Genomic DNA, 27,425 nt, shown 5'->3' with positions numbered 1-27,425 from the left:
AAAGTGCTCTTCCATCGACATAATTACTCCTCCTCAATGAGGACACAGTGCGGTGCAGACACTGCTTTAAGTCGAGGTAATTTACATCACTCAGGGGCGTGGTTTTTTCACACCCCTGAGTGATGTAACTTATCTCGACTTAAGTGGTAGCGTAGACAAGGCCTTACTTTTCTTTGTTACTTACTGTTCTAATGAATTAATGGTTTAGCAAATTTTATCATTTTTTACATTATTTGACAATATTTGACCGGTAAATTGACCATTATTTTTGATTCAGTCAACATCTATATTCCCCTTAGTATAGGAATTCTCAAATCTTTTCATAGAGACTATCTCCCTGCTCATTCATGATCTTTTAACATTCTTCTGGCAACTGTGGCTATTGATCACATGGAAAAATGAAGTTAGGAAAATATTTAACATTTTTAGCTTTCTTATAATGAGAAAGTGGCTCATTTAGTGGCTGTAAACAAGGAGCAGAGTTGGCACTATATAATCAAATAGTTGCCAATGGACTACCAGCAAAACCACCAAAATGTATCCCCAAAGAGGAAGCCCCAAGAAGAAGGATAGTGAATCCCTTATCCTACAGGGAGGAGTTGAGAGACAAGGGCAGGAGGACACCAGTGGGAAAATTTCTCCAGTGAGGCTAGGGACTGCTTGGCACATCTCTCTGGCTCAGGGGAAATTGGCAACCTGAAGCCTTGGAACAACAGTGAGCTGGAGCTGAACGTACTTGATGTCCAAGTAAAGCCCCCACTTCCAGCCAATACTCCCCAACCCTCCACCAAAAAAACCCAAACAAACGAGGAGTACTTATGACACCTTAGAGGCTAACAATTTTATTTGGGCATAAGCTTTCACGGGCTAAAACCCACTTCATCGGATGCATGCAGTGGAAAATGTAGTAGGAAGATATATACACACAGAGAACATGAAAAAATGGGTGTTGGCATACCAACTGTAACAAGACCAATTCATTAAGATGGGCTATTATCAGCAGAAGAAAAAAAAAACCTTTTGTAATGATAATCTCACTCAGGCCCCCTTCTCTTCACCCTCAACACATACACACCACTTACATTCCAGCCACCCTCAGCCCAATCTCATTAGAGAAAGGCAGGAAGGGGTTTTCCCGCCTTGGGAATCTGATAGCAATTTTTTTCTCCATTCTGCGTCAGGACAAAACTGAGACCTTCCAAATGTTTTGTTTTGTTTCTTTGTCAGAGAGACACACTGACTTAGACTGACTCTCTCACTTACCTCAGAATAGCCAATAGCGTGTTTGCTAGGGCAACTCTCTGGGATGTGGGAGAGCCAGCTTTAAGTCCCTACTCTGAATCAGGCAGACTAAGGACTTGAACCTAGGACTCCAACCTCCCAGGTGAGCACCCTGACCATCAAGCTAGTCTAGGGTGGGTATCTCTCTGGTTTTGAGCAAAAATACCATCCAAGACCTGACAAACAGTTTCCACAAAAAAGTTTTACTGAAATTGGTACGTTCCTGCAAAAAGTTTTGGGTTTTACAAATTGGTGTTTTCCAAAGAAAAAACATTTAATTGAAAAATCCCTGACCAGGTCTAAACCTCCCACCTAGACTCCCCCAGCCAAACGGTCTACTCTTCTAATTTGCCACATTAAGATCTCCACCAGCCAAATCCAAAGTTTATTTTACTAGGAGTTCATAAATACTCAAGTTAAGCTTACATGGCCTAAAATAAATGTGCACAAAATGGAGCATGTGATACTTCAAACATTAGTTTTTTAAACCAATCGAGTTTGCGAACTACTGTTCTGGAAATCTGAAAAACAGGAGGCTTCTATCACTTGAGCTGAAGATCTCAGCTATTGGTCACTTACAGAAAGACCCTGATTTTCTTCCTAACTAGCAGTCAGCCAACAGACTGACAAAAACATATACTGCCAGATCTGGTGCCCTCTGAAATTAAAGGCAGAAAGATCTCAGTGACATCAAAGAAAGCAGGATTAGGTCCATAACTCCACTGAAATCACTTGGCCATAAACTATCTACAACACAAACTGTTAAAAGCTTTACTTAATTTGAACTTATTTACTTCAAAGGTAGCCAGTGTACATGCTTTCCAGGAGATTTAACAGCATGGAAAGTTTGAAAAGCTCATAACAAGCTGTTCCTTAGCAAGGGGAAGACAAGGAAACAAAGTTGATCTTTCAGATCAGGGTAACTTTTTCTTCTAATAACCTGTAAATCCTGAACCATTTGATTAATTCAATTTTCTTGTTTATATTCTTGGTAATTTTTTCAAGCAATAGTGATAAGAAGGACTAAAATAAGGTTTTTTTAAGAGAAGCTGATTACAACCTTAACTAGCAAAAAGCTTACTGTCTCTCCATAATACAGGAGTGTTTTCTAAGGATTATTTTAAGGTTTGCTTTTTTATTTAAAAAGTGTTACTTAAGTGTTCAGACATCTTTGGGCATGAGCACTAAAATAAACATATGAATCTTATACATATTTTATTAATTGTTATGCCATCTAAGGTTATTATTCTATAATATTTCATATAAAAATGCTAACCAAAGTGCTGAGAGTGTTGTTCACCATTAAAATACAGGAATGAACCACAATTACAAAAATTACAATATAAAACCCAAACTTGAAAGCAACATACACTTATACTTCTGTCATTCTCATATAACACCTAAATATTTTACACTGAAAACAGTTTAAAAAAAAGGGGGGGGGGGGGAAACCTGGCTATTCATATTGAATTCCTTTAATATGTATCACATGCTACTGTCTGACCTAAATGATAGAGCTTCACAAGTGTAAGTTTGAGTCACAAGTTTCTGCTAAGCAGAATTAAAGGGTTAAGGCATCAGGTGGAGTTTTGTCCATAAAACATAGCTTCCCCTTAAGCAAGGGATCTCAACTGGGGGTTGCGAGCTTATTACATAGGGGGTCATGAGCTGTCAGCCTCCACCTCAAAGCCGTTTTGCCTCCAGCATTTATAATGGTGTTAAATATATAAAAAAGTGTTTTTAATTTATAAGGGGTGGGGGAGGAGTCACACTCAGAGGCTTACTATATGAAACGGGTCAGCAGTACAAAGTTTGAGAACCATTGCCCTAAAGCATGCTGCTGCAAGCTGAATCTGAGCCTGGAAAACCGCATTGAAGAACTGTGTGCAACAGACAGCCTTTCTCCTCTTATTCCCCCTGCAGTTACTCCACATCTCAAAAGGAAAAGAAAATTGTGCACAACAATTTGCCCACTGTAGCACAAACCTCATTAGACTTTTTGTTGTACAGCTTCTGTGCTGGTGACTGGCTGATGCCACTCCAGATCAACTTCAGTAATAAATAACAATCTTTAATTTCTAGGCATCCATGCCTGAAGGCTTCTGGCATCTTCACAAAAATAAGCTAAACAATTTACAATAAATAGGCAATATGCCTGATTAAATCCCAGAGTGGGAAGAGACTGAAAAATTTCCAGCAATGCACACCACACATAGGAGAAAATCTTGAGCCTAGCCATGTTGGGTACTATTGTTTTTGTGTATTTAAAAGGGGTGTGTGTGTGTGAATGAAGTATCATGGGGGAAAAGAATTTCTTAGTCATAAGTCCTCAGAATTTAGGAGCCTGCTTCTCTACCACCTCTCAAGATTCTACTATGGTATTATCATAAGCCCTTCAGGTAAACAGCCTATATTCTTTCTAAAAGATTAAAGACGACTATGGACTAGAATAGTCTGGGAATTTTTAATGTGTTGAAGCCTTTCATGTATAGTTCACTGGTAAAATCCAGCCCTAGGCAGAGGTAACCGAAAGTAGTTATTCATGAGACACATGATGAGTAGCTACATGAAGCCAGCCAATTACCTCAGTCTAGTTTTTAGTTAATGGGTGTCCATATCACCATTGCAATTAGCCTCAGCACTGAGGGCAAGGAGACATTTATTATTTGTATTACAATAGCACTGAGAGGTCTGAACTGAGATTGGGGCCCCACTGTGCTGCATGCCACACATTCACATAGTTAGGGACAGGTCCTGCCCCAAAGAGCTTACACCACAGACAGACGGACAAAATGTAGGTGAACAGAAGCATTACTCTCACCTTTTTATAAATGGGGAATTTAGTCACAGACAGATTACCGGTAAGTGATTTGCCCAATGTGAAACAGTAAGTCTATAGCAGAGTCAGCAACAGAATCTGTTGTATCATCAAAATATTTACTAGTTTTCTACTCCATCCCTCCTAAAAATTAATATATTTAAGGTGGTCTCCGACTGTGCTCCAAACATCCCTATTTATAGCATTCAGCACTAGCTGGGGGTGTTATGCTCTCAGGAAACACATTAGCTGGCCTAACAACTGCTTTGAGTTGCTACTCACTCACCATCTCTCAAACATTTGGAAGTTTAAAAGGAAACATAAAAGCAATACCATAAAACTCTGAATGATTGAAACAGGGGGAAAAAAAACCTTACTGATTAAAAATGCTTTTCTCATTACCATTTAACTTATTTAAATTCAAATTACTGTATGGTTTGAGCAAACTGGCAAGCTTTAGGGAAAAACAAGATACCCTGCAAGAGGAAAGTCTGAAGAGACTGGCCCTTCCTTTTGAAGCTTTATGATCATCTTTTAACCACTCAGTACTTATCTTGGAGTCTGAGCTCACACTGGCCCATGTGGCCTGGAACAGGGAATGGAGTGGATTTGCACATCAGGGAAGGTGCAGATCTGTCATTCCACATTCTTCACAAATTTCCATATGTCCACAACATTTCCGTGCCCTGACCCAAGACACATTAAAATAAATGAAAAGGTTCCAATGGTCTTCAGTGGGTATTGGATCAGGCCCTGACTTTATCCATAGCGTATGCTGTGGACAGAGAATAAGAGCAGTCAGGAGCTGGCCTTTCCCGCCCATGCAAGCCCCCAAACTCCAGTGTGCAGAAGTCACTTTGGTTGAATATTCCTGCCTTTTGTGTGTATCTCTAGTTACTCCTACTTGAGCCAGGTGGAGATAACTGGGCTGTCACCTACTTTGGTGCACCCTCCCCAAAGATGCAAATTCCCTGGTTTCAGTCAATGCAGCACTTGGTTATTGATGCTTTCTTCTTGTTGTTATTAAAGACTGTGTTGTATGTGATAGCGTCTTATGTATTCTCTAATCCTCAGAATTGCCCTTTTCTTACTTCTTACACCTTAGAAAGTAAAACAAATGCTTTTTTGAGTTTCTTTTAGCACATTTCCAGTGAGGCCGCCCAGCCCATCTCGTTGCCCCTCCCAGTAAATACCTTGCAGTGAATGAATTAAACATCAGTCTAGGACTGTCAATAATAACAGGAAGTTAGAGGATTTCTCAGAAAGAGGAATAAAAGGGATCAAATTGATATTTTAGTACATGCTCCTTTTAATCTCATCTCCTGCTCCTACACATCCCTGTCCTTTAAAATTATATGAATGAAAGAAAAAGAACATATCACATAACATAAGAACGGCCCTACTGGGTTAGACCAAAGGTCCATCTAGCCCAGTATCCTGTCTTCTGACAGTGGCCAGTGCCAGGTGCCCCAAAGAGAATGAACAGAACAGGTAATCATCAAGTGATCCATCCCCTGTTGCTCATTGGCTTTTGGCAAACAGAGGCTACACCATTCCTGCCCATGCTGGCTAATAGCCATTGATGGACCTATCCTCCATGAATTTATCTAGTTCTTTTTTGAACCCTGTTATTGTCTTGGCCTTCACAACATCCTCTGGCAAGGAGTTCCACAGGTTGACTGTGCATTCTGTGAAAAAATACTTCCTTTTATTTGTTTTAAAACCTGCTGCCTATTAATTTCATTTGGTGACCCCCCCCCCCCCGTTCTTGTGTTATGATAAGTAGTAAACACCACTTCCTTATCTACTTTCTCTACACCAGTCATGATTTTATAGTCCTCAATCATATCTCCCCTTAGCAGTCTCTTTTCCAAGCTGAAAAGTCCCAGTCTTATTAATCTCTCCTCATACGGAAGCCGTTCCAAACCCCAATAATTTTTGTGCCATTTTCTGGACCCTTTCCAATATATCTTTTTTAGATGGGGTGACCACATCTGCACACAGTATTCAAGATGTGGGTGTACCATGGATTTATAGAGGCAACATGACATTTTATGTCTTATTATCTATCCCTTTCCTAATGATTCCCAGCATTCTGTTCGATTTTTTGACTGCCGCTGCACATTGAGTGGATGTTTGCAGAGAACTATCCACAATGAATCCAACTAAGATCTCTTCCTTGAGTGGTAACAGCTAATTTAGACCCCATCATTTTATATGTATAGTTGGGATTATGCTTTCCAATGTGTATTACTTTGCATTTAACATGAAATTTCATCTGCCATTTTATTGCCCAGTCACCCAGTTTTGAGAGATCCTTTTGTAGCTCTTTGCAGTATGCCTGGGTCTTAACTATCTTTAGTAATTTTGTATCATCTGCAAATTTTGCATCTGCTAATTTTGCCACCTCACTGTTTAACCCTTTTTCCAGATCATTTATGAATATGTTGAACAGGTCTGGTCCCAGAACAGACCCATGGGGGACACCACTATTTACCTCTCTCCATTCTGAAAACTGACCAGTTATACCTACCCTTTGTTTCTTTTAACATAAGAACCAGTTACCAATCCATAAGAGGACCTTCCCTTTTATCCCATAAGTTACTTTTGGGAACAGAAGCAAAATTACAGAATAGATCACACTAGACTCCACACTAATCAAATACTAGTACTGCTTCTGTTTGGACACATGATAAGAAACGGAAACAAACAAGGGTACAAATGTTTTGCCAGCACACACAGGACACTTTTCAGACAAGGTGTGGGACTGTATTCTTTTTCTCTGGAGGCTGGGAGGACTGTTACCCCTCACAAAAACAGCTGGCAACCACAGGTAACAACAGAAAAAGAGTGTTTGGGAACAAGCAGTAAGGAAATTATAAACCTCAACAAAAGGTAGGTCAAGTTTAGTAACAGGTGGACTTCAAATAAGTTTGATTTGGACACCTAACAATTTATCCAAATCAACCACTATAGACTGTATATTCCACACAATCAATTACTGCCTTCCAATTGGAACAACCCAGGTGCTAATAGTGTCTTGTATGATTTGCTACTTCCACTTCTAGGCTCAATGAAAGACAAGAATTGAGAATTAAAGGGAAAAAACCCCACCCTCACATTTTCAAACACTCAAAAAATTGTTAGCTTAATATTTTGTGCAAATCAGTTCATACATTTCCTATTGTAGCAGGAATTTGCATTCATCTAAGGCTCAATTTCTTTGCTTTGGAGATGCAGTAGTTCTTTGGAATTTAGTCTTATTTGGGGTTAGCTGAGCAATGGAAAACTCACGAAAGAACACGGACAGTTTCTTCAATTTCTACCCATTGCTTTTTCCTCTCACAAACAAGAACAATTAGAGTAGCAGCATATTGCTTTTTATTCAGAAAGAGAGAGGAAAAGATTTGGGGAGCTTTAGAATACTACAGGACTTAGTTGTTAGACTCTTCTTTGAATATGTGAGGTACAACAAGTATTGCAGTTGGACTACAACTGAAATAGATATAAAGGACCAAGTCTTAGGAGTTTTGCCACTGAGTTCTGTAGGAATAAGATATAGCACAAAGCCATCAGAGTTTGGCTAGAATAGAATTTAGTTTTATTTTGTAACGGTCATGATCACCCTGCAAGTTGTGAAGTAGAGATTTATTTCTGGATGATAAAATAGCCTTTAGAAAGTTTAAAGTTTTCTGTCTCACAAACCAACACCTTCCTCTACCATCAAATTTTCCCACAAGGTAGTAGACGATTTTTTGTTAGTTTGTTTTTCGTGTTTAAATATACTTATTTTCACCTCTAGGGCTAGAATCGGAAAGTGAAGACAATGGGACAAAGCCTTGCTTTGGAATAAAGGAAATACATACTTTTAATAAATATATTGGAATTGTAAGCTATTTATTTATATGGATTTTTCCAAACTGCATTGGCATAAAGTGATGCCAAGTCAATTTAACAGATTTGTTTAAGGGCATTTCCTGTTGTAATTTTATGAACTGTGCTGCAAATAATCTTATTCCTTAAAATGGCTTTTATGATAAAAAAGGCTGGATAGGTAAATAAAATGCAGGAATGGCTATTCTGCCAAAAATATCATTTATTTAGGCCAGCAGTATTCTAATAACAATAATTAAAATAATTAATCATAGTTGCCGGCAGCACCTGCTGCCAGACTCTCCAGTTTTACAAGAGAGACAGTGAGGTTTTCGGTCCCAGCCAAAGTTCTGGAACTGTGAAAGCAAACTGCTCCTGAGGTGTCGCTGTCCTTAGAGCACAGCATTCTGTGCTCTCTCCTGACTGATCAGGAGCTGTGACAGACGCTTTCTGAGCTGGCTTAAAGCTGCTTGCCACTTGAGATACAGTCGAGAGTCTTAGCCTCAAAGAGTTTACAATCTCAAACCTCCAATCCTGCAACTGACTCTGTGGGCAGGCTCTGCACAGATGCAGCGGTGCACACACGCAATACTTCTTGAGAGATGGAGGCTCAAGTTACACTCAAAGTAAAGCAAGCTGGGATGAGCAAGCAAGAAGAAGGAGGGTTAAGGCCAGAAGCCAGAACAAGGGGAAAGGAACTGAGGCAAGGATTGGGAAATGGTAGGTGGTAGAAGGGTAATAATGTAGCCTTTGCTAAATAAAACCGTGCAATTGATCAGTTAAATAGAGTACCAAGATCACATGCTGTATACAAATGGAAAGTATCTGGAAATTAAATGTGGTGGATAAATCAAAAGGTTAAGTTAGAGTGATTGGAGTGAGGTTATGTCACATGCAAACAAATGAGAACCATGATGATGTTGCAACCTGGCTGCTGAAGTAAAGGAAAAGAGACTGGGTATTAACAGTCAGTGTCTAAGAGGGGTTCCTACTAGCAGCTGCAGGTTCATGCCAGCACATGAGATGGAGTTACAACCCTGGATGAGCTTCCTCTGCTGGACACTCACCAGGCTACGAAACCTTAGGTCCCACATACTCTTGGCTTGGTGGGGATGGGCAGAGTTTAGGTCCTGCCTCTAGGCCCACACTCTAGCTGCAGACCCTGAATCTGATATCCCTCTTGTCAATGGGGACCATGAACTGCCTAAACCCTGAAACTAGTGCTTGGTTTCCCAAGCATCCCCACTAGGTATTAAATACTCCCTGAGTTCCAGTCAAGCTGTTGAAGGAAATGGGAAGCCAGAAGGTCTTCAGGCATTACATTATAGCAAGTTACAGAGACTCTGCTAAGGTATTTCTAAACACACATACACACTACTCTTAGCACAAGGAATAGTCAGATTGTCTGTTCAGGGGTCCAGGAGTCTCCTCTTCCTCCTGCTCAGCCTTGTCTTCGGTTCTAGTCTGCTTCCCTCTCTCCCCTTCTCCTTGCTGGAGTGAGTTGTTTTTATAAAGTTGCTGTTCCCTTTGGTGACCACCCTGAGCTGCTTCAAGACCCAAAAGGTAGCTTTTCTTTGAAATTCTGCTCCTGTTGCTTGGGCCATTTCCTTCCCCTGCTGTGCTCTATGCCTCCATGAACTGCAGCTACAATCTCCTGCCAGCTGTGCTATGAAGGAGCACAGTGAACTCATATTACACAAACGTCCATGCTTAGGGCAAATTGGGCAGTGTGTACTCTATAGGGGCAAAAGGCAGCCAGTTGTGTCCGTGACAGAAGGGAGCATGCACCCAGACAGATGGGCCTAGCCCATATGCTTTCTCACCCAGTGGCAGGTGGAACACAGAATGGAAATTATTTGGGATTATAGATGAAAGAGCTATAGATGTAGTAAAGTAGGGAACAGATGAGGAGACTAACAGGGAAGAGAACAGACACTGGAGAAAGTAGGAGGAAAAAAAGTCTGCACGGTCAAAGGATAATTTTTCATTTAAGTTGAAGATTGGGTTCAAGATTCTTAGAGGTAGCTTTTTTAAAACTTTATTTACATAGATACCTGTAGAACTGATCCAGATTTTTCAGGCAAGAAGCTTTCCATTGAAAAATGGCCTTTTCTCAGAAACAAAAAATTACTAAAACTTGATATCATCTGGATTTTGTTTATCCACACAATGTTTTAATACACTTCAAATTGAAATCATTAACATTTTTTGTTTACTGAAAATCTGGTTCTCCATGGGGGGGGGGGAGAAGAGGAGGAACTATTTTGGGTAAATGGCAACTTTCTATAACCATTTTGAAAACCATTTAAATTAAAAAAAAAAAATCTGAAAAATTATGCCAATATGGAAAAATGGGACCAAACCCAGCAAACGTGAGACAACTCAGAAATTTTATAAAATTATTTTTCTGATTTTCAACCAGCTCTATTTACAAGCAGAGAAAAGTAGACACTGATTTAGACTCCGTGCTTTTCATGGAAATATAAACCAAAAGTCAATCTAGAATCCAGTTTTTGCTAATTTTCTAAGATTTTTTCTAGTAATGAACCCACAAGTCTCCAACAGCTGTGACCTAATGACCAGTTTATTTTTAAAAAATATTCCATATCAAAATAAGCAAATGTTAGCAACTATTGCAACAAGGGAAGAATCAGTGTTTGAAACTTGTCAGCTGATAGTTTTGTTTTCTGGAGATCAGTACATACAATTTAATGAAGTACAAGCAAATCTACTAGGAGAAAGTAAGTTTTCTTATAAATAAGACCAGATTTTTTTTTTCTCTTTCTCAAATAGGTCTTCATTTACAACATGCAAGATTCTTTTTCCATGTCATCCTGTTTTAGTACATGTACTGGTTTATCATTGCATTTTGGTGATCTGAGATACTTTGGTTCAGTAACACACTGCTCAAATGTAATCATCTTCTGACACAATATTTTTTGCTAGACCATTGCATCTTCTGTTCACTACATAATGAAACTGAGAATTCTGAAAAGGAAAATTCAGAAACTACATTTTACTATACATACACACCAGTACTTCCTCTCATAGGACCCCAGCGTTCTACCTTAATGACATCTTAATGCATCTTTTCCTCCTGTGCGCTATGGAAAATATTTACTTATTTCAGAGAACTCAATTGCAACAGTTTACCTTCCAAGCCATTAAAATCTCATTTGCTACTCAAATGGCCAGCAATGGTAGCAAAATTACAGAGAATAAGGTGGACATGCCTATAGCAAAAAGCAACAAATAGTTTAGTGTATTTTTGCCACAGGACATTAGACTTTTTAAATACTATTTTCCTGCAGTTTCATCAATTTGTAAAATGGGTGAGGTTGTTTTATTTAAAACAGCTAATTTTTACTGCAGACCAAGGAGTCCTGGGATGGGGGTGAGAATTTTGCATCACGAGTACCACAAGTACAAGATTTTAATATAACTTGCTATTTCCCCATCATCCTAAAGAACAACACAATCTGCAACTCTGGCGGTGGGGGTTATCAGGACCCCTGATTTACTGTAGATTATACTGAGATCAAAGGGGGTTTTTTTACCCAGTTTCAGTATCATGGACCTACCAAACATGAAGCCCCCCTTCTCCCACACACAATCAGCACCAAATTGGCCATAAGGGCCTAAATTGTACGAATACAAACAACAACATGAAATGACACATGCCTCACTTCAAATGTTTGGCCCTATTTGTAAGAATTGTTGACCACCACCTCTAGAGTTATTTCAGCATTTAATTCATATATTTCTTATCATTTCCACCAATTACACATTTGTAACTGGCATCATAAATTATTGCAAACATGAAATAAAAGTTGTACATACTGTAACCTGGGAGGCATCCATGAACTGTAAGCCAAAGTAATCAGTTTCCACAAGGTCCAAATGATAGACAATCTGGTCAAACAAATCCAGCCCTTTCGCATTTTTCTGTAATTCAAAAGGAAAAACAAAATACTTTTTTAAAAGGGTTTGGCGGGGAAGGGGGAATGCACACAGACAATTCATTTTAAAAATTGCATGAGAAGTACGCTGGTTAGATGTTAAACAATTCAGCTGAAAGTGCTTTTATTTCCTCCAATGAATAAGGTATTTCTTAGGTGTTTATCATGATGGTATCTAACACCGAGAAATCGCAATACATTTACTGTTTAATTTAGTATCAAAACATTTTGCTCCCAGTTCAACTGTAAGAAGTTTTCTACAAGTAGCTACAGAAGCAAAAGGAAAATAATTTCACTGCTAATGCCCTGCAATATGGAGCCAGCATTTTAAACCCCAGGATACCGATTTCTCTATTAAATGCCTGCTTCAGTAATCGTCTGAAGTCTGTTGGCAGCTGCCTGATGTCAACTGCAATTATAAACTGCCGTTGCACCATTCAGGCAGCAAAATAAATTTAAGACAACTTGACTAGTTAAGAGTACTACAACGAAAGATAATGGCATTTGATCGGGTCTTTAAATAATGCTGCTAATTGTTGAACAGCATTTATGGCCTTGACACAAAACAAAACAAAAACCAGAAGTTTTACTAATTTGGCACCCTTATAGGAATGTGTGGGACTGGTAAGGGTGTTGGTAAGGAAACTTGCAGTGTCACTACTCCTGTGCTGTAGCTGTATGCTTGTACACTTGTTCAAAGGGTAACTCATGAATTTAAGTCATAAGAAAACTTGCACAATTCCAAGTATGTGCTGCTGTCAAGTTCCAACACTGCAAGAAAACTAAAGGTGTGGAGGGTGTGGGAATGGGTGGAAGGAAAAGCACAGAAACAAACCAATTTGAAATGCCAACTTTGTTGCTTGGACTTGAGAATATATTTTTTCAAATATTTGGAAAGAATTTCTTTTGAGGAAAATAACCCAGCACAACATGCAACTGAACTGAAGTCTTGTTTTTTTGGGTTTTTTTTAGGTAACAGGCAGCATCATGTCACAATGAGATGCAGACCAATTCCCTAGCCACGGTGCACCTGATTTTCAGATTTAAAGTGCGAATGCATTTCTCTGCCCACAACTGCATACTTACTTTGCATTCATATTACTGCATGCGATTTGTATACAGAGATGGATAGAAGTAACCTACCTACTCATGCATACAAGGAGATTACCATTTTGGGTGCACATTCAACAGTAAGCCCATTATTACTGTTACACACATTTATAAAGGCACTCATTACAATATTATCTTGGCCCACTTGACTTAATTTAGATTAAAACCACCCAAAATGTTGTGAAACAGATACATATCCAACTTTATAATTAAGACTTGAGGTAAATTCTACCATGAGGCAATACATTTAAACTATTAAACTAATTTTATCACCATTCTGTCAGTTTACTAAGCAATATGCCAAAGCTTCTCCCTTTCTCTGTGATATTGCTAAAGTTGCAATAGGTCAGGAAAGGGGCTTAAACAAGAACTCTCTTGTTTTTTTAAGAAAAAAACTGCTAACAAGGCATTTTCCACAAGGGGTCCTCAGCTATGGAATTTACTCTCCCCCTTTGTGGTCTATTCAAGCCATTTTTTTAACCTTCCAAATACAGTATACTGAAAAGCCCACCTTCTTCCATACATGTCAGGGAAGGAACAAGTCAGTAGTATGGATCCATGGCAGTTTCACTGTAAGACTACGGTGCAGTGACTGTGTTACTGAAGGGAGCAGCTGTACTATTTGCATGGGCAGTTTGTAAAGTGAAAAATAGGTTTTGAATTTTCTATCAAATACTGTTCTAAATGAATGTAAAGTACCCAGAGCCTAGGTTGAGTGTTAAATACAACACACAGAACTGCAAAAGCTGGGCACTGCATATAAACAGAGTTACATAATGAATACGTTTGTTTCTGTTCTCTCTTGAACAGCAGGTGTAAGAGCAAGTCAGGCTCTAAGTCTCTTACAAGAGATCCTCAGTGCGGGAGGAGGAATGGCACTTTCAACAGATCCCATTCAGCACAAGATATATGCCAGGATATGAGTAACTGCTTTATCTCTAGCTTCTTATGGCCATTATACAAGAACATCTTAAGAGTAGGAGCATGTCTACTACTGCCTCTGAATTTTTTTTTTTTTTTTTAAATCTATGTTTAGGGGTCAGAAACTTGATTTCTAGAACATGTTAGGCATTTTCATTTAGTTCTGTTTCCCAGAAAAACTCTCTGATTTCAATTGGACTAGAATTCGACCTTTAAGTTTTCAATTAATCTGATCTTCCACATGTAACAGAGCATTGTAACCACATCATAAAAAAATTCTTATGAAAAAGAAAAGATACCACGCTGTTACAATACTTAGAAATTCTCTTCTCTATGCATAAAGAAATCAAATAATTTCCACCTCCACTAGCTTTCTTGAAGAGGTCAAACAGCTCTGGTGTAGGTGGCAAGTTCTATTTAAGCCTCAACTAAGATGACTGACAAATTGAAAGCACTGCCATTTGAATTTTTCCATGTTTTCAGAAACATCCATCTGATCTCCATTAAAATAAGATGTACAGCTACTTAACAGAAACAAGAAAGTGGCATCTTAGGACATTGTTTTACTTGTTTCGGGAGAGGCACAAGATGATTTATAGAAAGACATGCTTTATTAATCAGAAAATTCAACAACTTTATTGCAAACATTTGAGATAATCACCTCCTAAAATATAATGTTGCTTAGAAACAGTACACATCCACATCACTGTTTTGAAGGTGCAGTATTTAATAACATTCTAGAGTCAAATAAGCAAAGAATGTATTCTAAAGAAGTATTTTGTTGTTGTTTTAAACGTTTAGTGAAACTAATGCTTGTGAAAGATGCCAAATCAAAAGCACACTAGAATGAAGTATTCTCTCCACCTGAACAGAGACAGCAGATACAACACAGGTAATAGGAATCCACAGTTTAAGTTAGCTTTCCATGACCATTCAATTCTTGATAGCTTGCTTATGCACAGACTGTCAGTAAGCGTGCAAATTATGAAGCAGACACCTGTGAAACAGACACTGGCCTGTTCTGTCACTACCAGCCTGGGCCATGAGCACACACTGTTCCACTGCACACATATTCACCACAAATATGAAGTGAGACACGTGGAAGAAGTAGCATGGTCATTTACTTAATTGTTGTAAAATTCAGTATTACATACGTAACTTCTAGTAGATGACAACCTTTAAATATTAATAAATGTTATTTCCTAATTACTTGGACCTTCAGATAACAAATTTGTGCTGGAGTTCTGGGTAGCATGGGGGGAATAAGACTTTCTTCCAGGCATTACAGCAATGGGGAAGATGGGCTAGTGCAGCTCCCCACCCTCTAACAGTAGAGGCAGTACATATGGAGAATATGAAGAGGAAACAGCAGAAGGAGCTGGGGCGTCGAGTGGGTAGAAAATTTTCCTTACATATTTTTTTGTAGAATAATGATCGTTAACAATAAATTTTAAAAAATTGACCACATTATCAACATTTTCTGTGATGGGAATTATTAAAATAGTTTTCAAATTCTTTATTTACCCCAAACTGCATTTTCTTACTGTAAACTGGGATTTCAGTCAATGAAAATTTTCAAAGAAATATTCAATTTAAAATACTGCTGAAAATTTAATGGAAAATGGGCCCACTTAAGAAACTATTTTAAAATTTTCATGAAATCATTTCCCATCCAGTTTTACTAGGGTATTGCTGGGGCTCCAAACCTTCCTTAAAGTAGGTAGAACATCATCCTCCTCCCGTTTCCCAAATGTTGAAAGAGCTGTCGAAGTTATGAGTCCCCTATCTGTCTCTTCTCCCCTTCAGGAAGATCCCTCCCTCAGTGAGCTGCTCCATCTGTCCCCCGGGGGGGGAAAACTCAAAGCTAGAACTTTGGCACTACTTGTACCCTCTCCTAGCACTCCATGGTAATTAGGGAAAAAGAAAATAGATGGGGTAGGGTCATAAAAAAATATGACACAAGTGCTGATAAGGTCTGGTCTACACTAGCGCTCCAAAAATTAATTTTGCAGTGTTTTGGACATGTCAAATTAACTGTGTAATAATACTATCGACATAGCAGAATGGCTAGGGAGGAAAAACTGGCAGAATATCCTATAAAAGTATACAATTTCTGAGACCTGTTGATGGAAATAAAAAAAGATTCCATCTCCCATCTCACTTTCAAGGATGAATAGGTTGACATGGGTGATGCCTTTAGCAGAAATTGTTTGGCTTGTAAGAAGTTGATGCTTTCTCAAATATTTGACAGACAGTAGTAGTATGTACCTCTCTCAGTGTTCTTGCACCAAAGTACATTGTTGTGTAGGTTTTTGAATGTGAGCATCTTATAAATATCACCCAGCACTTAGATTCCTACATCTATCCATGCTCTTATCAAAATGTGTATCTGCCTTAAAAATAACCTACTGGGGGAGGAGGGTACTAGTGCTCTTTCCTGCTTCTTTCTGATGTATAAGGAAAGTTGGAAAGCTTTCTTTAAAATATTTTACTACTTATTTTTACTTCAGAGATAAGATTATTAGGTTGTCTCTTCCCACTTTCCGCTGGAGGATTCCTTGGAGTGCTAGAGAACTGAAGTTGGAGCATTCTCAGGCCTCAACTGAAGACAAAGGCATTTCAAGGAGCTGCCCACTGTTCCATCCATCAACATGAAAGTACATCTGCAATAAGCAGGAGAGTGGAACTGGCATCAAGGATAATTTTATGTTCCACGGTCACTCTCTTTACCTTCCCCTCTCTTTGTCCCAAGATCAGCCTGGCAACCTCGGGTACTACAACCACAGATTAAGGAAATATTTAAACAAATAAGTACTGCACACTTATCCTACTTTACTTTGTACTCTGAAAATCTTAAGCAGAGCCATTTTTAATCAGAAGTCTTCCAGAACTCACTGGACTGAATGTGACTAAGTAGAACATTGTCCTTACACTAAATGCTTTTTACTCTTTTCACTACATAAACACGCCCCCACCATCCTTATGTTTCCTAAATGCAACTGCCAACAACTGCTCTCAAGCCAAAAATAATAAGGAGCAGTGACAATTCACCTTGTTTAGACTCGAAAGGATTAAAGAATCATCCCTTTGGACAGAACAGAAGCAGCTAGACTAAAAACAAGGAACCCAAAGTGGGTTTTACAAGTTCTGGGCAAAAATTATAGCTCTCCAGCATTTTTAATAGAGAAGCACTATAGAAACACCTTTTGTGTATCCTAAGACAAGGCAATGATAGGACATCTTAAATCTAGTAAGTGGATTGTGCAAGCTTTTGGGTCTTTCAACCCCGCACCTCACCCCAGTCCCAGGTATTATGGTGGTGCCAAGAGCTTCAACCAGGATCACTGTCCTACTTTGACAGGCTCTTTACGAACACATGAAACACTATTGGTAGCCAAGCTTCTAAAAAAGCTATGTATCTGTAGACATCACTGTCCATTCTAAGTACCATATCTTGGCATATATTTTAATGTCTACATTTACAAGAGAGATACAATAGCATCTTGCACACAACTAAGGGCCACTGGTCTTTTGGTATTTGGGAAATTACAGCCCTATTTAACAAAAACAATGAGGAGTCCTTGGGGCACCTTAGAGACTAACAAATTTATTTGGGCATAAGCTTTCGTGGGCTATAACCCACTTCATCGGATGCATGGAGTGGAAAATACAGTAGGCAGGTATAAATTTATACAAAGACTAACACAGCTACCCCTCTGAAACCAACCCTATTTAAGTGTACCTCTTTCCTCAGCCTCTGCAAATACCATTTTAAATACTCAAGTCAGCTGATCACAGAAGAGTCAATAAAACTCCACATTGACACCATATTTCCAAAGATAATTTCCTCTTATTTTATCACAGGAAATAGACTTTTCTATCTCATCTATTTTGGTGTTCATGAATGTTGGCAAATCTAGTCCTGCTACAAAAAGATGCCAGATAATTGAAATCTATGCCCTAATCAGATGTGTAAAGTAAAATCTGTCTAATTCATTTAGAGTTTGTGGGATCGTAGATTGTAATTCCTTTTTGCGGTTGAGTAACCTTTCGTAGTTCCATTTTTTTGTGACTTGAGCCTTCAGATATTCTGCTGACAGACAGCTTGCCTGCTCTTCTGATTTGTTCAAATGACTTTTCTTTCAAATGGAAGAGAGGATATTTAATCTACTGTTTAGCAAGACGAAGCACCTACTATTTGGCTTTTGTTAATTTTTAACAAATTAATGTGAGTTTAATAGTGGCTACATTTTATTGTTTTTTTCTCTCTTTTGCTGACGTGCCTATTTGCATCTTTCACCAACAATATTCCCTCCCCCTTGTATACCTTGCAAGATTCCCAGCCGATAGATTGTACAGACTGTTTTCACAACCAAAAATGCAAGTTAAAAAAAACTACTTAGCATTTACTTTCAGATCCTTCATTATGAATTAATCTAATCTCCATCTGTGTTTTCGGGATGTGTTGTATAAAAGTGCCACCTTAACTTTGACCTTGTCTACCTCACTCATTCTCTCAACACCGCACTGTGTGATATGACAAAGACATGATACTTGCCTCCTAGGTTAGGAATCTGAACTTGTGTTGGGAACTACAGAATCTTATTAAGATTAGCTAAGAAGCTGAGACTATCGTGGTCCTCTGGCTTCCAGACAAATACTCGTTTTACTATTTGTTATTTACGTGTCATTAACAGAAGCAGAATGAGGAGTGTCCCTTTTACTTGATACTCTCAATGCTCTGAGAATTTTCATCCAAGAGACAAGGTTGGTGAGGTAATATCTTTTATTGGACCAACTTCTGTTGGTGGAAGGTACAAGATTTTGAGCTACACAGAGCTCTTCTTCGGTAGGAAAGGAAGCAGAGTGTCTGAACATTATTTTAGAATCTCCACCTTGAAGCTGATGCTTGTTGAGGAAAATTAAGTCCATTGTCACCCCTTCCCCTTCTCTTTTTGGGGATCTTTTTGTGTCCCCTTGGGGAGCTCACTCTCTCTGTTTTCCTGATTTCCAGTAGCCTTCCTTTTCTGACTTATTCAACATTTTTCCCTGCCATATTTTTGGGTAGAGGGGACCTTCCCTGACAACTGCTGAAATAATGAATGTGGTGCTAGGAGGATAGCATAATTTGGTTGAAGATTCATTCCTAACCAAGTCTCGCACATATCTATCTGTGCAGCTTTCAGTGGGCTTTTTTGGAAATAAAAAGTCTCTTTCTATAGGAAGGGTGGATACTTTTCTAGGGTATATATTGGCACTTCTAATTGGGAGGGTAACAAAGGATATTTTGGGCTTGTGGATATTTGTAAAACTTGGACAGATTATCATTTGCTTTCTGGAAGATCCTAATCTCATTCAATTAACTAATGTAGGATTCCAGACTTGAGGATGCAGTTTCTGGGGTTTTTAATCTTATTTGGTTTCTTAAAATCAAGCGCTCCCAGCCCACATTCAAGCACTATTAATAACAATATTTTTGCATTATGCAGAACTCTGCCTTTCCTTAAATAGTTTTTTTTTTTCTTTTAAAGGCCAACGATTTTGAGGAAAAGTCCTAGTATTAGAAACCCTGGAGTTGCACCCAAGGTCCCATTCCATTTCTGGGAAGGATAATTACCTTGATAAACTCTGGGGAGCCATCAAGAGTACAGTTCTGTCAGCACAGGACAAATGCATCCAACTCAAAAGGGGTGTTTAGAGGGCACAGATTGAGGTTGGATTGTTAGCCCACCAGGGGAAGTCCCTACAAAGACAGTGACTGCAAGTGGCAGACTGGAGAAGGAACATTGTTCACAAGAGGGTATCAAGTAATCTGCTATTTTTCTACTGCACTTAGACACTGATTTGGGATTGACAAGAGTGAGGGGAGTGATAAACTGGACCTTGGACAAGCTACAGGTAATGAAGGCAGAAAATGGGGCTGCTGATCATCACTCCCTTAAACACCCCTTTTTGTGTTAATTTGCAACAGTGCACTATTTAATTTGTGAGTTTAATAAAGTTTAGTTGTAGTCTAACTCCTAATCCCTACCTATTTCTAACTAACCTCTTCATTATATGATCAAAGAGAAAGAAGTTCATATAGTTTCAGAAATTTTAGTACTCAGCTGATGTAAATTGGGATAACTCCCTCAAAGTCAAAGGAGCTAAAGTAATTTTCAACAGGTCACTATCTGGCCAATATCTGTAGTTAAAATTGGGCTAAAACTCTAATTAGTGAATATTTTTTATCCCAGTTAAATTTGCTGAATTCTTCGTGGTTCACTGCTAAGACCAGATGTAGAAAGGATGAAATTCTCTAGATATGTTAACTTTGGAAGGACTTTTTTGGTAGAATACTATGTCTCCTATTATGCAAGAATAACAGGGCAAATCAATAACCAAAACAGACAATTTACATCGGATGCCTTAACCTGAACAGAGAGCTGATGTAGGTGCTATCCAGTAGTTAATAAAAAGCATTAAAACAATCAGCCAATGGGAAAGGGACAGAAAAAATTATGTACAACTAAAACCAGAGGTGCTGTTTTAAGTACAGTGGAGACAAAATGGCCATGGTACAGAAAATAGATAGTGGAGATATTCTACGAGACTGTTTTCTTCAAAGAAAAAACGACTGCTTAAAAGCCGGATAGTTTTTGAGTATGCTTTCTTCAAACTAAAATGCTCCAAACAAAAACAAAAACAAAAAAACCAATGCCTCTGTAGCATTTAGCCACCTTGCATGTTCTACAAGCTCAACCAGAATGAAGAACTGTTGCATTGTACTGGAGAGTTCTGATCGCAGCATTATAAATTAGGCTTTGACAAAGACTTCAAAACTACCTGAACTTCTGCAAGACAAACCTGACAAAGGCAGAAAAGCAAAACATAAAATATCCCTCATTCTGAAACGAAGACAGACCCGACCGTGGGGGAGGAAGGGGAGAGACAGAAGGGGATGACGACAATTCAGTACACATCTAGTTTTGCCAGCAAAACATTCCAAATAACACATTAAATACCAATAGGAAAAGTTTTGTGGCAATGGAGTAGGAAGGATAGAAATGGTTTCTTGTCCTGAAAGGGAAGTATACCATCACAGCCCATAATGCAGGATGCCACTGAGTATATTGTGATTCATCAGCTCCTTTAAAATATTTAGCAGCGTGCATTACTATGAGCTTTAAGGCACACACGGTAGGCACTTCAAGCAGTAGGCTCTACTGACTCTAGTTTTTGGTGGGTTAACAAGGGAATAGTCTCTGTTATCACTGACAAAAAAGAAAGAGTGCAAATAACCTTGGCAGAAGTCTTTGAAAGGGGAAGTAGAGAATTTCCAAACTATTCCCATAGAAGCAATCCAAGAAGTGTAAGGTCAAGTATCCAAACTACCTCTAAGTCCACCTCCCTCCAGAAGAGTCCTCTGTTCCACAGGCCTGGCCCTGCTCCAGCTCTGATATTCTAGCCCCACTGCTTCTTCTCCTTCCCAGCCCTGCTGTAGGCCAGCCTCTTATCCTAGCTTTATTATGCTATATGGGTTTCTTCTCCATTCTCTGGCAGTCCTGGCTCTTCGTGACCACTCCTAGTGCCTGGACCTTCCCTCTGAAGCTTCCAGCTTGTGTCTCACACACAACAGTCCCACGTCTCCTAATTGCAGTTCCTTTTAATCCTGGTCACTCTGGCACACTGCCCTCCATGGCCTAGAGAGAGATCTAGGTCCTGGCCCCTCCCAGGGTGACCTGTGGCCCAATTTTTTCCCAATAATCTGGTTCATTAAAATATGTAAAGCAGTGGTTTTCAATCTTTTTGTAATGGTGACCCCTTTCATGCAGCAACCCTCTGAGTGTGACCACCCTTATAAATTAAAAACGGTGGGGGTAATTTAATCTAATGGGGGCTCACGGCTGTCAGCCCCACAGAGTTGAAAGCTTGCGACCCCCATGTAGCCACCTTGCGATCCTCTGAGGGGTCACGAGCCCCAGTTTGAAAACTCCTGATGTAAAGGGCTGCAATATGATTAAACTAAATCAGTTTTGGCTTGTACAACCCTCATTCCTCATGTTTCAAAGCCAAGTTTGGTTAAGCCTAGAAAAATAAAGGTTTTCTTTTCAATAGACCACGTCCCCAACCATGTGGTTAACTGTAATCTACCTTAGGCTCTGAAGATATTGTGTCATTTTCTCAGCAGTTGGCCAGTATCTCAAATTTTCTGTGCTGGCATTCAGCCAGCTTACAAATAAAAGGTCTTCAAATGGCCATTAAGCCTCCAACTCTGTCACAACAGTAACAAAGGGGCTTTTTAAGAGCCTGCTGTTTCGTGTAAATAGTGTTTAAATTTGAAGGAGAACACAGAAGCAGTAACATTCCTGAACATACACTGAAAATGCAACTGATGATGCACGTCAACATGTCTGAGTGAGAAAAGGATCAATTGTTTTAGCTTCTTTGAGAAGTTTTTTTTCCTTTAAAGTTTTTACCAAAAACTAGAAAAAAGTAAAACCAGCAAATTTTTAGTTAAAATACTGAAAATAAGTTTTACTCGAAAAGACCAAAATTACTTCTATAATATTTCACCCGATTTAACCCAGTTTTAACAAAGGTAATACTTCCTACCACTGCCCTCCTCCCCCGCTCCCAAAAGGTATGTATGGAACAACTGATAGGAAACTACTATTTCCTGTGCAAAAGAGGCTACTGTAAAAAGTTGAGAGTTATAAATTAGGGAGAGGAACTACTCTCAGGAAGTACACCCTCAAATAACGGCCCCCCAGAATAAACTTCTTGGATCCTACCCTTTGTATTGTACATTTCCTCATTGTAATCTAGGCAAAGGCAAAATGAGAATCAGCGTGCTGTAGCTTAAATACACACTTACTACCAGCACCCTTCTTCAACAGTGCCAGGGCTTAGATGATGTGGTCTTTGTGATTGGAGGGGTGGGGAATGGAAGAATCCCATCAGGAATCACCAGTTGAGATTCAGGAAAGGGAATGAAGGAAGATGCTGGGCAAAATAAGCTTCACAGCTGCATACCCCAGTAGTGCTCAGGAGTTCTTCCATCACCAGGATGGGGAAATGATGTTCACCTCCTTCTGAAAAGCAACCACAGGACTGAGCCCCTGGAACAAAGGAGCCAAACCTCTCTTTTAACCTATCATGGCCTAGGAATGAATGACTAAATCCTGGGAGCTTGAGGACATAGGAGAAACTGGGAAGAAAGAGCTCCGAACTGGACAGCTACAAGCTAAGGCTCTATACAGAAACAAGGCACCCCTCAGACAGGCCTCAGGTTAAGTAGCTACACTGGGCTTCACATCAGGACACTACCTTTGACCCTGCTGGGGTGGCTTTCAGGGAAGGCAGTCTTTTACATCAGCCATTAACTAGTAGTAGTGAACATCAGCCATTAGTACATCAGCCACTTTTACATCAGCCATTAACTACTACTAGTAGTAGTAGTAGTAGTAACCATCAGCCATTAACATCGAGCCATGGGCTAGAATTTGTGAATTTTCAAAACTTGGGAATAAAACAAAGAATAAAAAGCTGAGGATAGGAAAACAAAATGCCGTTTCCAAACTCCACCATACAATTGTTAGAAATACGGGTAATGAATTATCTTTGAATTATTCATAAAGTATGATGATCTCAGAGCAATTACAACAACTTGCTGGGATGAATCAAATTACTGGAATGTAAACATAACAGCGAAACATTGTATGGAGTGCATAAAAAAGCAACAGAGGAAGGAGAATTGATTCATCCAGAAAGAAAAAACCACCACGTACTAAGTCACTAGTTAGAAAAAGGTGATACTGATACTAGCACCACAAACCAACTATGGACCAAAAAAAGGAAAGAAAAGACAGACAGAAAAGAATCAGTCAAGCAGAGTTTGCAGTCTGCTCTGTTATGGAGTGACCATCTTATCAAGAAAAGTTATTGTTTCTACCATCTGTTCAGTTTGCCTAAAGGAATACAGCTCAGCATTCCTAAGTGACTCTGACCAGCCGTACACATGCATACACACCCACACACGAACAGGTGAACATGAGCTTTACAAAATGCTTAGTGATTTTCTGGTGCACAATTTTACGACTCAAGAAAATTAGAGGGCACTGAAAAGGAATGCAATACTAGATTAAATACCCATAACTTTATCTAAATCACATGAAGGGCAAACAAATACTTTAGCAAGGGCTGCTCTATGAATAAAACACTCTTCCTAGTAACACCACTATTAATATTAGTATGGGTGCTTCAACATTTTGGACTGTTCTGAAGTCCTGAGTTTCTGTTTACTGCCTCTACCACTTACACATGGCAGTAGCAGCCTGTACCTCTTTGCAAATAGAGATAAGCAGGAACACGTCTGAACAATTCTACGTCTGTAACTAGAGACTAACCGTAGACTACAAATAGCAAACAAACGAAAGAGCAGTGTGGACCCATTATATGTGAGAATTCTACTGGTCACTTTAGAAACTGATGAGGTGACCTCACCTTAATCCCACACTTGAAGAATTTTACTCTAGTTCCTTATGAAGTGTTCTTGCTCCAAAACGTCAGCTCCCCGGCTGAAATACTTGGAATACTACATGCATGTTGGAATCTCCAGCACACAGCTGCAGAACCACAACATAACTGGGAACTAACTGACACAGGAAACAATCCAAGCAGGGACTTATTACCCCAAATTAGCACAGATAAAGACGTAATTTACTGTTCTCTGACTAGTGTCCATTCATTAAAAAAACAGAATTTGATAAAGTAAGGCTAAACACAGGATAGGTTACTGGTGAAGAAGCAGTTACCTGTAATTTTATCTTCTGCCAACAGGAAAAGAAAACAAAAATTTTACTTTTCTCTGATGTGGGTGCATGCATACCTGCTGCTCCATCAGTCCAGGTACTGATGGAATGTTTCAAGTACTAAAAACTTTCACAAGCAAAGGGAAAGGAAATCTAAATGTTGACTTTTTTCAAGTGTATTTGAGAAGTAACATTCAACAACAACATAAACAAATTGTGCTCAAATGGAAAGACCAGGATAAAATATTAAAGCTCCTGCTTGAAGAGAAGCCCTGAGAGAGTTCAAAAAGAATCTCTACCTTCCCACATAGAGGTACAACACTCGGCTTCCATAAGGCCTGTATGCCTTCATGCATGTCAGCAGTAGGGTTGCCAGGCATCCGGTTTTCGACCAGCCGTTAAAAGGTCCGTCAGTGGTGCAGCGGGGGCCCGGGGCGAAGGCAGGCTCCCTGCCTACCCTAGCTCCGGGCGGCTCCCAGAAGTGGCCCCCAGGTCCTTGTGGCCCCTAGATGTGTGGGTGGCCAGGGAGGCTCAGCACGCTGTCCCCGCCCCAAGGGCCGTCTCCGCAGCTCCCATTGGACGAGAACCACGACCAACTGGAGCTGCTGGGGCAGCGCACAGAGCCTCCTTGGCTGCCCATGTGTTTAGGGGCTACAGGGACCTGGCATCCGCTTCCTGGGACCCCACACCCTGAACCCTCTCCCACACCCTAACCCCCTGAACCAGCCTGCAGTCCCCTTCCATACCCAAACTCCCTCCCAGAGCCTGTACCATTCCTATCCCCCAACCACTCCGACCCCCCAAGCACCTCATCCCGGTCCCCTCCCCAGAAGCCCACCCCCCCAGCTGGAGCCCACACCCCCTCCTACACTCCGGACCCCTTGGCCCCAGCCCGGAGCCCTATCCCACACCCTGCAACCCTCATCCCTGGCCCCACCACAGAGCCTGCACCCCCAACTGGAGCCCTCACCTCCCTCCTGCACCCCAATCCCCTGCCCCAGCCCAGTGAAAGTGAGTGAGGGTGGGGAGAGCGAGCAACGGAGGGAGGGGGAATGGAGTGAGCGGGAGTGGGGCCTTGTATAAGGGGCGGAACCTCAGGGAAGGGGTGTTCGGTTTTGTGCAATTAGAAAGTTGGCAACCCTAGTGAGCAGGGGAACCTTGCAAACTGCACAATGGACTTGCTTACACAAGCTAAGGTGTCAATTGAAACCATTATACTATAGTTATACAGTAGAACCTCAGAGTTATGAGCACCTTGGGAATGGAGGTTATTCATAACTCTGAAATCTTCGCAACTGAACAAAACAGTGTTCTTTCAAAAGTTTACAGCTGAACATTGACTTAATACAGCTTTGAAACTTTCCTATGCAGAAGAAAAATGCTGCTTTCCCTTTTTTCAGTAGTTTACATTTAACATAGTACTGTGCTTTTTTTTCGTCTCTGCTGTTGCATGATTGTGTATTTCCTGTTCCAAATGAGGTGTGTGGTTGACTAGTCAGTTTGTAACTCTGAGGTTCTACTGTACAGGTATGAATTCAATTCTCCTATGGACACTTCTATTCTGATATATGAGTGGGTTTTTTTTTTCAGTTTAGTTTATGTCATTTTGGAATGCATTTAAGCTAAACCAAAAAAAGAATAAGCAGAATAAGAGTGTACACAAGGGAAATTGCACTGGAATAAACTACAGTGGTGTAACTATGCCAGGATAACTGCTAAAACTTTCTTGTTTAAACAAACTCTAAACCCATTAAAGGAATCTTTTGGTCTATCTTTGTATATATGAGTAAGGTCAAATTACCCCTCCCTTTCCATCATGACAGATTAGAAAGTATCTGTGCTCAAGTAACTTAATTTACCTAGTACAGCCTGCTCAGAGGACCACCTCTCCATTCCAGGATGGCACCTCACAGTGACCAAAACTGTGGCTTGCATACCTCTCTTAATGTGAAAATGCCAGAAATGCAAAATATAGATTTTTTTAAAAGTATATAGCATTTTATCGCTAAAAGCACTATAAGCATTACCTAACATGCACATGCCTATGCTAGCATTGGTAAACAACAAGAGTAGCTCTTACAAAACCATTTTCCTCTTTTTTTTTTTTTAAAACCATATGTAATTGCTATCCCCACACTCATGTATAGAACAAGATCTTTTAAGCTGCTGAGCACCTTAAACTAAGGAACACCTTCTCAAGATGAGAGCATCAAAAAGAAAGGACAAACAGATACATGAGGAAGTTTAGGAACCAGTGAGCATGTGCTGAGTTTATAGCATTACCTGTACATAGAATCTCAAATATGCACTAATGCCTAGGTGAGTATGGCAGATTCTAGGTCCAAAAATCCATCTTACAAGGCAGACAATTCTAACAAGGAAAGAAGAGGCCTACTGATTTATTCTCCGCTAGCCAACAAACTTACACCAGAGTGTCAGCTCCTGGCTGTTTAGACATGAAAAACGCAATCTGAAGTAGTAAAATAAGCTGTACATACATTCCTTTGATGGAACCTTTGTGAGCATGGAGAGCTGATCTTTCCAGAGCATCAACAGCAGCAGCCAGCACATCTACCATACTGCCTGCTTTACGTGACATCCTGCGAACTGGGTGCAGTCTTTTCTCCTTGTGTACAAAGGCAGATCCCTTCCAGCCAAAGCTTTCCCTTT

General features: G+C 39.8%; 1 protein-coding gene across 5 annotated transcripts in view; it reads right to left on the bottom strand.

Annotated features, from left to right (window-relative positions):
• EPB41L4B (erythrocyte membrane protein band 4.1 like 4B) overlaps nucleotides 1-27,425 on the bottom strand; it is a 247,508-nt gene that overhangs the window by 151,882 nt on the left and 68,201 nt on the right. For all 5 annotated transcript variants that reach the window (XM_077810915.1, XM_077810918.1, XM_077810916.1 and 2 more), the window contains exon 2: nucleotides 11,813-11,917. In XM_077810915.1, coding sequence (XP_077667041.1) covers nucleotides 11,813-11,917 — 105 coding nt within the window. The remainder of the gene's footprint in view (nucleotides 1-11,812; nucleotides 11,918-27,425) is intronic.

Source organism: Eretmochelys imbricata, chromosome 2 (genome assembly GCF_965152235.1).
Source record: "Eretmochelys imbricata isolate rEreImb1 chromosome 2, rEreImb1.hap1, whole genome shotgun sequence".
NCBI classification, from domain to species: Eukaryota; Metazoa; Chordata; order Testudines; family Cheloniidae; genus Eretmochelys; species Eretmochelys imbricata.
Note: the sequence above shows the minus strand (reverse complement) of the source record. Positions and strands in the feature narration are given on the sequence as shown.